Below are 12,470 nucleotides of genomic sequence, written 5' to 3' on the forward strand. Positions count from 1 at the left end.
AAACAAGAGATGGCAAGAGTGAACATCGACATTCTAGGAATCAGCGAACTAAAATGGACTGGAATGGGTGAATTTAACTCAGATGACCATTATATCTACTACTGCGGGCAGGAATCCCTCAGAAGAAATGGAGTAGCCATCATGGTCAACAAAAGAGTCCAAAATGCAGTAGTTGGATGCAATCTCAAAAACGGCAGAATGATCTCTGTTCGTTTCCAAGGCAAACCATTCAATATCACGGTAATCCAAATCTATGCCCCAACCAGTAACACTGAAGAAGCTGAAGTTGAACGGTTCTAGACCGTACAAGACCTTTTAGAACTAACACCCAAAAAAGATGTCCTTTTCATTATAGGGGACTGGAATGCAAAAGTAGGAAGTCAAGAAACACCTGGAGTAACAGGCAAATTTGGCCTTGGAATGTGGAATGAAGCAGGGCAAAGACTAATAGAGTTTTGCCAAGAAAATGCACTGGTCATAGCAAACACCCTCTTCCAACAACACAAGAGAAGACTCTACACATGGACATCACCAGATGGTCAACACCGAAATCAGATTGACTATATTCTTTGCAGCCAAAGATGGAGAAGCTCTATACAGTCAACAAAAACAAGACCAGGGGCTGACTGTGACTCAAATAATGAACTCCTTATTGCCAAATTCAGACTCAAATTGAAGACAGTAGGGAAAACCGCTAGACCATTCAGGTATGACCTAAATCAAATCCCTTATGATTAAACAGTGGAAGTGAGAAATAGATTTAAGAGCCTAGATCTGATTGATAGAGTGCCTGATGAACTATGGGATGAGGTTCGTGACATTGTACAGGAGACAGGGATCAAGACCATCCCCATGGAAAAGAAATGCAAAAAAGCAAAATGGTTGTCTGGGGAGGACTTACAAATGGCTGTGAAAAGAAGAGAGGTGAAAAGCAAAGGAGAAAAGGAAAGATATAAGCATTAAATGCAGAGTTCCAGAGAATAGCAAGAAGAGGTAAGAAAGCCTTCTTCAGCGATCAATGCAAAGAAATAGAGGAGAACAACAGAATGGGAAAGACTAGAGATCTCTTCAAGAAAATTAGAGATACCAAGGGAACATTTCATGCAAAGATGGGCTTGATAAAGGACAGAAATGGTCTGGACCTAACAGAAGCAGAAGATATTAAGAAGAGGTGGCAAAAAAAAAAAAAAAAAAAAGAGGTGGCAAGAATACACAGAAGAACTGTACAAAAAAGATCTTCACGACCCAGATAATCATGATGGTGTGATCACTCATCTAGAGCCAGACATCCTGGAATGTGAAGTCAAGTGAGCCTTGGAAAGCATCTCTACGAACAAAGCTAGTGGAGGTGATGGAATTCCATAAACTCACCAGTACTTGGTAATTTCCGTCTTTTTAGCACTTATGGTGGGTGTGTGAAAGTATTTCTTTATTGCATGGCTCTAATATCATTTACTTCTGTTCCCATCCAGGGAAAAAGGAATATAAAGAATCTAGGGAATGAAACACCTGCATGAATGAATCAGTGATTAAATAAATGTTTATTTAATTTATATCTCCAAAAACCTTATTGATCAAATTCAAACACACAGACAGATTTTGGAGTTTTAAAGGGATAGTGCTAAACCTTTTGTTATTAAGACATTATACATCTTTCATAATATTTTGATGTCAAATGTATTATTTTTAAATCTAGTGGAAAGATGGTGGATATTTTCGGTGATTATGAGGATTCCATTTTGGTGAAAACATATAAGAAAAGTTTATCAGCTATTTTTTTATGTACCTCTGTGTTTGAAACTTAGTTATTTAAAACATATGTCTGTAAAGTCTATGCTCAGCTAAAAAAAGAACAGTATTTCTTTCTGATTTTCATTTTGCATTTCTCTGATGACTCATAAATAGTGTTGACCACTTTTTCCTGTGCTTTGACCAGTTGGATATTTTCTCTTGTGAAGTACTTATTTAAGATATTGGTCCATTTTGGTTGGGTTGATTGGTCTTTCTTATTAATTTCTCAGAGAGCTTTATATATTCTGAATAGAAATGCTTTGTCAGATATATGTATTATAAACATGTTCTACCAATCTTTGACTTGCCTTTCATTCTGTTAATGTTTTCTTGTTTTTTGTTGTTGTTGCTTTTGCTTTTTTCAGATGGAAAGAAATTATTAATTTTAACAAAGTCCAAATTGCAGTCTTTTCTTCTGTGGTTAGTGTTTTTTGCATGTGTCTTGTACAAGGCAAAGTCGTAACCTCTTTCTGTTGGTTGTGCTGTTTCTCTAGCTAATGTAGCCCAGTCCCAGTGACTTCTGGTTGGTAGGTCTGTATATGCTGACTCTTAAGAAGTATGGGTGGGAATTCTTGAAACAGTGGGGTAGCCTGCCCACTGCCAATTTTTTTATATGGGTGATCTGACTTGAATTTCATTTGAATCATCCTTATCCCTTCAATGATTAACAATATTGTTTCTGAAGTCACACTGATACAGGTTTGAATCCCAGATGTACTACCAACTCCCTGCCTGACTTCAGAAAAATTACTAAACCGCTCTGAATCTTAGAGTCACCATCTGTTAAATGGGGTGTGTATTCATCAGATTTCATTAGGTAAGGCTGTATAAGAAACCATTTCAAATCTTTTTTTTTTTTTCATGTTTAAGTTTTTTATTTTGCTAAAATGTACAAATAGAATACAACTACCACATTTTATGGTTTCTAAACATATAACCACTGATGGTTTCCAAAAGATGCTGATGTTCCTCATAGTTAAGATGCCTGATCTTCTGTGAAAGCCCAGCGTACCTTCGTCTCTACCCACCGAGCCAGTCTATTTCAGAAGTCTTGCCGTATGTTTTTTTTGTTTGCCTCTCCGTGTTGCTGCTTCATTTGAAAGAGCTCATTTTCTAATTGTACAATAGTCCTTTCAATCTCATAATTCTTACTGACCAGGGATACCCAGGTTGACTCCATTTCTCTTTATTTAGATTCAGCTGTGAGTTGCATGTTCTTTCGTTGCCAGTTTAAGTCTTGAATATGTTTCCTTAACTTCTGAAGCTCTTTCTGTGCGTGCTCAATCATATGAACTAGATTTTCATTATACACTTTCCAGGCATTGCATCCATGCTGGGACATTAGTTCCAGATTCTCAATTCGAACTGCCTGATGCTCTAACTGCGCCACAGAATTGTTTACACACTCTTGCCATGCAGTGATGTCATTTTTCTGACCAGAGGAAGGGGCTGGAAGTTCGTGTCGTTTCATACTGAGCAATTCAATTGGTTGTCGAGCAGCCAATCTTTCAAATTCATTTCTCATTATGTCTGAATCTGTCTCAAAAGCAGAATAATCCGGGGCCGTCAGGTAGCTTAGATAGTTCTTCGTAGGTCGGTATCTGCGAGTTTCCTCCTCCACCAACGCCGCAGCCGCTTCGCGAACACCAGGCGCTTCATAACCCTGATCAAAATACGGCAGCGCATCCACCACAACCTCCCCGGCCACCAAACCAGTGCCCGCCATCCTTAAGTTCACTGGAGTTTTCTAAGTCTGCGCGGGCTCAGGTTCACTTCGATACTCCAGTCCATTTCAAATCTTTAAAAGCAAAGTTTTCTTTTTTTGCTCATGTGACTCATTGGGCTTCACATGTCTTTCCTTCCAGAACCCAGGCTGAGGGAGCAGCTCCATCTGGGACAGGGCATACCCATGAGAGAAGAAAAAGATCAAGAGTGCCAGTAGAAATACATAATGGCTCCTAACACAACTACTTGGATGTGGTGAAAGATACTTCTAGTCACATTCTATTGGCCAAAGAAAGTCACATGATCAAGCCTGACATTCCTAAGGCTGGAAAGGACATTCTTCCTACAGGATGCATTGCAGCCACATAGCAACAGGTGATGATGTATAATCCTTGTTGACCTGAAACTACGCTACCAGGTATTTCTCCAGCAAAGACGGGTTTATTTGGGATCCATAGAGAATTACAATGTGCGGTCTACAACCATGGTGAGCCACTTGCAAGTCCCCAAGGGAAGGAGGATACTTTTATAGAAAAGGAAAAAAAAGTTGGAGGGCTATAGTAAACAAACACCTTTTCATTCGCTGAGCTGTTGTTAGGACAGAAAAGGGACCTTTCTATTTGTCGTTGGGCTGTGCTAGGTCATGGCTTGGGAGAGTTCCCCCTCTGGTCTCCCAACTCTATTTAATTCAGGTTTCTGTTTCTCTTTTTACATTCTTAACAGGCTTTTGTTTCTTAATTTTTTACATCCTTAACACTCACTTAAAAGCTAGGAACAACAATGCCACCTGAGTTCAGTTCACTCGCTCAGTCATGTTCCCCCACTCTTTGCAACCCTATGGACTGCAGCACTCCAGGTTTCCTTGTCCATCACCAACTCCTGGAGCTTGCTCAAACTCATGTCCATCGAGTCGGTGTTGCCATTTAACCATCTCATCCTCTGTCATCCCCTTCTCCTCATTCCTTCCATCTTTCCAGCATCAGGGTCTTCTCCAATGAGCTGGCTCTTTGCATCAGGTAGCTTTGACTAGACGGACCTTTGTCAGTAAAGTAATGTCTTTGCTTTTTAATATGCTGTCTAAGTTTGTCATAGCTTTATTTCCAAGGAGCAAGCTTCTTTTCATTTCATGGCTGAAGTCGCCTACCACAGAATAATAACAACTCCTTTCTTATGGCAGTTGTGTAAATTAAATGAGGTGAAGCATGTCTGATGCTTAACAGAGTATACTGTGTTATAAGGGCACAATAACTTAACAAGTGCATACTCAGTCACTCAGTCACGTCCAGCTCTTTGCAACCCTATGGACTGTGTGTAGCCTGTTAGATTACTGTGTCCATGGGGCTTTCCCAGCAAGAATACTGGAGTAGGTAAAAATACGTTTTTGTTTAGTTGCTAAGTTGCGTCCAACTCTTCGAGATCCCATGAACTGTAGCCTGCCAGGCTCCTCTTTCCATGGGATTTCCCAGATAAATATACTGGAATGGGTTGCCATTTCCTTCTCCAGGGGATCTTGACAACTCAGGGATTGAACCCAAGTACTTTGCTGACAACCATACAGTCAAACTATGGTTTTGTCAGTCTTCATGTACAGATGTAAGAGTTGGACCATGAAGAAGACTGAGCACTGAAAACTGATGCTTTCAAACTGTGGTGCTGGAGAAGAGTCTTGAGAGTCCCTTGGACTGCAAGGAGATCAAACCAGTCAGCCCTAAAGGAAATGAACCCTGAATATTCATTGGAAAGACTGATGCTGAAGCTCCACTACTGTGGCCACTTGATGCAAAGTGTGAACTCACTGGAAAAGACCCTGATGCTGGAAAGACTGAAGACAAATGGAGAAGGCAGTGGCAGAGGATGAGATGGGTAGAAAGCATCACCAACTCAATATATATGAATTTCAGCAAACTCCAGGAGACAGAGAGGGACTGAGGAGCCAGGGATGCTGCAGTCCATGGGGTTGCAAAGAGTCAGACACAACTTAGTGAATGAACAACAAGCTTAATAAGGGCACAATTACTATTACAAGCTATTATTATTATTTCCTGATGCTGAAAATTTTCTGTTTACTGGACTGGACTAATCCTGACAAGAAGAAAAGAAGGAGCTATAATTACTCCCAATATTTAATTCGGAGACAATATTAACATTGAGTCTAAGGGCACAGGCTTTGTAGTAATGTGGGCTCCTTAATACGGGGCACATGATCTTAGACAAGTTATTTAACCTCTAGGGTCTTTTGGACTATGTTATAGACTTGCAATTAGGGCCAAATTAGCCAGATCCTATATACAACGTGACTTGCCTGGTGGTTCAGACGGTAAAGCGTCTGCCAACAATGCAGGAGACCAAGGTTCGATCCCTGGGTCGGGAATATCCCGTAGAGAAGGAAATGGCAACCCACTCCAGTATTCTTGCCTGGAAAATCCCATGGACGGAGGAGCCCAATAGGCTACAGTCCACGGGTTGGCAAAGAGTCGGGTACGACTGAGCAATTTCACTTTTACTTTCTTTATATACAAAGTAAGTGCTGAGTATTTGTTGAATTACTAAAATTTTAGACTTAATTAAAATATTCAGTGAACAGCTTGCATAAGATAACTACAATACACATGTATGAAAAGTCCTTTACTGGCCATTTCTATCTTTTGGGTCTCAGCTCAAATGTTTCCTCCTCAGAGTAAAACCGTCCCTGACCACATCATTTAAATCGCTTCTCCCACCTCCAGTCACTTCTCATCATCTTGTCTTTGCAGCTCTGGTAAAGCTCTGAAACTTATTTTCTTTTCTCCCACCTCCTGCTCAACACTGTCTTTCGTAAATCTAGGCAGGAGGAGGAAGACCGGTAAAAGTAAACGACAGCAGGGACATCAGCGTCTCGGTCCTGTTAATTCCTTCAAGGCGAAGGACCGCCCCCGCCATCTAAGAGGCCCGCAGAGGGGACCACCCCCTTGCGGGCGTGGCCTCCAATGTTGTGTCGGCCGCGTGCGGGCCGTGGTCCCAGGGAGGCGAGCAACGTCACACGCACGCAAGCCCTGCCCCTTTCCTGTCTTGCCACAGGCGGAGAAAGGGCGTGGCCAGGCGCGAGGACCCCGCAGCTGGCGGCGCTGCCGCCTGAGTCGCCTCCAGGTGGCTGCTCTAGGTTCTTGGCCGCTCAGGCAGCTCGGAAGGCACTCTGTTTTGGGGTCCTCACTGCTCTTCCACGTCTCCCGGAAGAGTAGCTGGGCCGTGGCAGGTCCGGGATCGGGTCTACTCAACCTGAGCCCTCTCCCGGCCTGCTGCTGAGGAAGGGCGGCCCGGGAGGGTGATCTGGCTGCGGTGCAGCCGCTGCAGAGCCCTCAGGTGAGGCGGCCGCGGGGGCCCTACGGCCCGATGGGTCCCTTTGGGGCGTTAACGGCCTTAGAGGCGGGGGCGGCAGCCCCTTAGCAGAGATCCTGGTCTCGCCGCCCTGCTAGGGGCGCAAGAAGAGGGCAGGGAGCCCCCCTGGATCTCCACGGACGTGGCTTGGTGCCCTCCCCTTTCCTGCCTCCGCGACCTCAGCCTAGTTTGGCCCGTCTTCCCCCTCCGGAGGCTCAACGAAGTGGGTGGGAAGCAAAGTTGGGGGTCTGGACTCGCCTACCCAAGATCCCGACAACAGACTCAAGGGGACCGACCAGCTGACCCCCAGCCTCCGTTCCTCCGTGTTGACACCTGGCCGGCGAGCAGGCCCTCCCCCCGCCGTCGGCCGACCCGTCCCCGCCCCACGCCCTCTCGCCCTGTTTCTTCCCCTCGGTGTGTGCCGTTTATTTACTGGGCAGAATGACCTCAGAATTCTCCCTCGGAAGTCGGCTAGAGTTTTTCTTTTGTCCATGGAGGAAAGGCCCAGGGTCCGTCTTAACCTTTAATTGGGTACTCAGTCCTAAGGCACAGGCTTTTGTTTGAAAGCCCTTTAAAAGTTTAAGATGGGAGGCAAGATGGAAGAAATTATTAAGTATGTTTTGATCGCCTTATCAGGAGAGATAATTTGCCCCCTAATTACCACCAGTGTTTACTTGGGAATAATAAATACTTTGTAGGGAGTTTTATATGTTTGGGAGCATGTCACTTCCATTTTCATTTGATTTACATAAACTCTGTGAAATACATGATCATGTAATCATCCCATTTTGTAAGGAACAGGTTTAGGGGTGAGTTTCTTCTTGAGGTTATTCAGATACTGGTAGGCTAGATTGAGAAGGCAGGGGTTAAAAGTGGGTTTGGCTGACTTAGATTTGCCTGTTTGAGCTGCTGTCTAAACTCTGGGATCTTTCTCAACCTTCCCTCCACCTTTTTTTATGGAAAAAAAAGGGGGGGTACTGCTACTTAACACAGAATGTGGTTGTGAAAATTATGTGTGCTAAAGATAATGTTTGCAGGGCATCTAACAAAAATTAATTCTATTCAGCAGTGTTTATGGTGCCTACAGTATGCTGAGAATTCACTGGTGAGCAAAAGACATGACCTTTATCTACCCACCCTCTTCCTGTCCTTTCCCAAGAGGGGGGAAAATACATATAAAACATGAAGGGCTGTCAGGGAAGAGAATGGTGTGTGTACAGACAATGATAGAACCTAATTTAGATGGAAAGAAAGAGCTGGTTTTGAAACAGATGACATTTGGGTGAAGACCAAGAACGAAAGAGTTAATTGTGAAAGAATGCCAGCACCACAGGCCAAAGAAACAGTGTGCACATTCAAGAGATGGTTGTTGACTTTTTTAATATACTACTGTCCTATGTCATGGAAGCTAGTTATTTCATTATTTTGATTCATTGCGGCACTGGATAAGTACTCAAGTATATGTATCAAAATGGATGGCTATGCTATCATCTTGTTTTATTTGGAACTTAGCCTAATGTGCATATGGTAGGTACAGAGAATCCAAACTGTTGGAGGTGTGTTTTAAATGTGTATATGCACATCTAAATTATCCATGATAGTGTTGCAGTTTAACACTGAAGTAGCTTTTGTGTTAATCAGAAGTTTCTTCAAGTTTTAGCGCTTTACAACAAACTTCAGAAAATTATTTTTATTTGGTTATCCTGGGATTTTGCCATATTATTTGACATTCAGTGGCTTTTTTACATCAAGATTTACACATCGTTGAAATAGGAATGGTGGTAGTAGTGGTAGTTGTAGTAGCAACAGCTACTAAAATGAGCGCCTACTATGTGCTCAGCATTTTCAAAATGTTTTTTAGTGTATTGTTTCATCTGAAAACCATCCAGTAGTATAAGTACACTTATTTTCCTCATTTTCTAGGTGAAGTGTTTCGGTTAAATAGTTTGCTCGAAGTTACGTAGTAAGAAACCGGTTAGGCTTTCCAACCTGGGACTGTCTTGACTCCAGAGGCTGGTCTTAGCCTCTGTGTTCTGCCACACTGATTCTTTTACGTCCTTTTTACAGGTTCACCAACAGGATTATTCTGCTCCCATCATGTCCTGGTTTGCTGATCTAGCTGGAAAGGCAGAAGATCTTTTAAACAGAGTTGATCAAGGGGCTGCAACAGCTCTCAGTAGAAAAGAGAACACCAGCAACATCATTTATAGCAAAAATACTGACTATTCTGACCTTCACCAGCAAAATACGGACTTGACTTACCATACGGGATCTAAAACTACTTACATTTCCTCAGCAGCTGATAACATTCGAAATCAAAAAGCCACCATCTTAGCTGGGACTGCAAATGTAAAAGTAGGATCTAGGACTTTGGGGGAGACCTCCCATCCTGTTGAAAATGCATCTGCTCCTAGGCCTTCATCCCAATTTGTTCGAAGAAAAAAGTCAGAACCTGATGATGAGCTGCTGTTTGATTTTCTTAATAGTTCCCAGAAGGAGCCTACCGGGAAAGTGGAAATCAAAAAAGAAAGGGCCAAAACCCCTGTCTTGCAGAGTTCTCAGACATCCAGCGTCAGTTCTGTGAATACCAGTGTAACCACCGTCAAAGCCATTGAAGAAAATCCTTCTGGGAGCCAAACCCACGGTAGTTAATTAGGCCTCTGTTTGTTTTAGAATTAACCAAACTGGATGTGTTATAGCCTAAAATGTTCTGGCGGCATTTGTCATCATCTGGGAGGATGACGGGAGGCACTTGTTACCTCCCTGTTGGTAGAAGGGCAGGCTCTCTGAAATGTGTGGCATGAATAAGGGAGAGAGCATGGAACACTGTTAGTCAATATACAGTTATAGTAGGGACTTTCAAATGTTGTCTGTGGGTAACTTTACCGAGAACATTTTGAAATCTGGAAGAAAACGTATAATTTTGGATTTGGAAATGTCTCCAATTCATTTCTCTTTGTCATTTGTATTATAAAAATGACAGGAGGCTGTACTTCACTTACATTTTGGATTGTGAGTTTTTTGGTGTGTTTTTCCCCCTGCCTTCCCTGAAAGTAAAGCATAAGAAACTGAACTTTGATCCAAGTTGGAGAGTTGAAGGCATTGACCTAGTAGTGAACTAAAAACTTAGAATTCTGGTTTTCAGTTGTTTCGTTTGCTATGAAATTACCTCAAAATGTACACCTTCTCACCTGCAAAAATGATATTTACATGATGATTTGGCTAATTTGTATACCTAGGAGACATTTTAAAACAACAATGAACATGATAAGTTCTTGCAGGGATTCTTTATAGAGCTGATAATTCATGGTAGCTTCTTGTGTTCTTAAATGTTAAAGCCTCTTACACAGTCTTGGGCTTCCCTTGTAGCTCAGTTGGTAAAGAATCTGTCTGCAATGCAGGAAATCTGGGTTTGATTCCTGGGTCGGGAAGATCCCCTGGAGAAGGAAATGGCAACCCAGTCCAGTATTCTTGTCTGGAGAATCCTATGGTCAGAGGAGTCTGGCAGTCTGCAGTGGTGGGGTCTCAAGAGTTGGATACAACTTAGCAGCTAAACCACTACCACATAGTCTTGGCTCTTAGTGAACAAAGTGTTTCTTGTATTTCAAGACAAAAAAGTGGTAAAGAGATGGGTTTTGGGTTTTCAAGACAGACACATGCACTGGCAGTTGATTTAAGTACAGTTCCAGTTCAGTCGCTCAGTCATGTCCAATTCTTTGCGACCCCATGAAATCGCAGCACGCCAGGCCTCCCTGTCCATCACCAGCTCCTGGAGTTTACTCAAACTCATGTCCATTGAGTCGGTGATGCCATCCAGCCATCTCATCCTCTGTCGTCCCCTTCTCCTCCTGCCCCCAGTCCCTCCCAGCATCAGGGTCTTTTCCAATGAGTCAACTCTTCGCATGAGGTGGCCAAAGTATTGGAGCTTCAGCTTCAGCATCAGTCCTTCCAATGAACACCCAGGACTGATCTCCTTTCAGATGGACTGGCTGGATCTCCTTGCAGTCCAAGGGACTCTCAAGAGTCTTCTCCAACACCACAGTTCAAAAGCATCAATTCTTCAGCACTCAGCTTTCTTCAGAGTCCAACTCTCACATCCATACATGACTACTGGAAAAACCATAGCCTTGACTAGACGGACCTTTGTTGGCAGATTTAAGTACAAGCAGTCCTAAATTTCTTCTCAGCTATTTTTTGATTAATTTTATAAATGCTTATTGAGACCCTAATGAGCCAGTGTACAGAATTGAATGGGTTATAGTTTATTAGATGAGATATACTTGTACACAGATAATCTACATGTAGTGTAGTAAATGCAGCAGTTGAGATACAGTCAGAATATTGTGGAAGCATTGTCTTTATTGCTTCATAGATACTCTTTATATATGAAGGTATATGACAATTCTTTCTTCTTCTCCTCCAGTTTTATCATATGTTTTTCCTCTTTCTATGTCTCAGTGAATAGAAGTTCTTGATATAGGCTATTCTTGGGGCTTTTGTACTTCCATATGCATCTTAGAACTTGCCAAGTTCCACAAAAATTCTGTGGTCTTTTTATTGAGAGTCCATTGCTTCTACATAGATAGTTTGGTGAGAATCAGCATTTTTACAATGTAGAATCTTCTAACTTGTTAACGTGGTATAATTATTTTTTAGATGTCTTTGGTTAAGGTTTTGTTTCTTCCATAAAGGTCTTGCATACTTTTGTTAGTTTTATTCCTGAGTAGTTTATATTTTTTAAAACACTTATAAATAGTATGCTTTAAAATTTTTTACTTTCTGTTGGTTGCTACATATCGGTTTATGTAAATATGCTCACATGCATGCACACATAAGCAGCAACCTAGACACCTCTTAGGCTTCATATTTTTCTGTACATTCATTTAAATTTTCAGCAACATGATAATATCATCTGTGAATAATGACTTTTCTGCTTAACCATTTTATCTTTTTAAAAAATCTTTTTCTTGCCTTATTACATTGGTGAGTACTTGAAAACCAACTGTGTGTGTCTTGTTCCTTGTCTTAAAAAGAATGCTTTCACTGTTTCAGTCTGTGTTAGGTTTTTCTTAGGTACTTTTTATCAGGTCAAGGATGTCTTTCTGTATTTCTAGTTTGAGTTTTTATGTTGAATTTTAGCAGTTTTTCCTGTAAGTATTGCGATATCACAGTCTTTCCCCTTAGTACTGATATGGTGTACAGATCAGTTGGTTTATTTTATTTAAACCTAATACCAAACTTACCTTTCAGTAAATGTGTGCTGAAACTCACTAGTGAAACCATTAGGGTCTGGGCTGTTCGTAGTGAAAGATTTAATTATTGATTCAAGTGATTTTCCATTTCTTTTTAAATGTTTTTGGTAAGTTACATTTTTTTTCCTAAGAATTTGTCTATTTCATATACTTTGGGGAGGATTATATTTATTGAATTTTAGGAAAATAATGTGGTCACAGCTGAAATTTTAATACAGACACTAATCATTTATAATAACCTTGCAGAAATCAAAGCTTGATCACAAATACTACCTGAGGAATACCAATATTTGGCACTGTGCTAAATGCTTATTTTTTTAAACAGTGCTAATGAAGTATAACTGATAT

At 41.6% G+C, this 12,470-nt stretch overlaps 1 protein-coding gene and 1 pseudogene across 1 annotated transcript in view; one reads left to right on the plus strand and one right to left on the minus strand.

The window, feature by feature from the left end:
• Window positions 1-2,811: 2,811 nt before the first annotated feature.
• Window positions 2,812-3,562, minus strand: LOC138095381 (pre-mRNA-splicing factor SPF27 pseudogene; annotated as a pseudogene).
• Window positions 3,563-6,743: 3,181 nt separating this feature from the next.
• GOLGA5 (golgin A5) overlaps window positions 6,744-12,470 on the plus strand; it is a 29,211-nt gene continuing 23,484 nt past the window's right edge. The window contains exons 1-2 of the mRNA XM_068991326.1: window positions 6,744-6,855; window positions 8,938-9,514. Coding sequence (XP_068847427.1) covers window positions 8,968-9,514 — 547 coding nt within the window. The 5' untranslated portion in view covers window positions 6,744-6,855; window positions 8,938-8,967. The remainder of the gene's footprint in view (window positions 6,856-8,937; window positions 9,515-12,470) is intronic.

Source organism: Capricornis sumatraensis, chromosome 19, assembly GCF_032405125.1.
Source record: "Capricornis sumatraensis isolate serow.1 chromosome 19, serow.2, whole genome shotgun sequence".
In the NCBI taxonomy this organism is placed as follows: domain Eukaryota; kingdom Metazoa; phylum Chordata; class Mammalia; order Artiodactyla; family Bovidae; genus Capricornis; species Capricornis sumatraensis.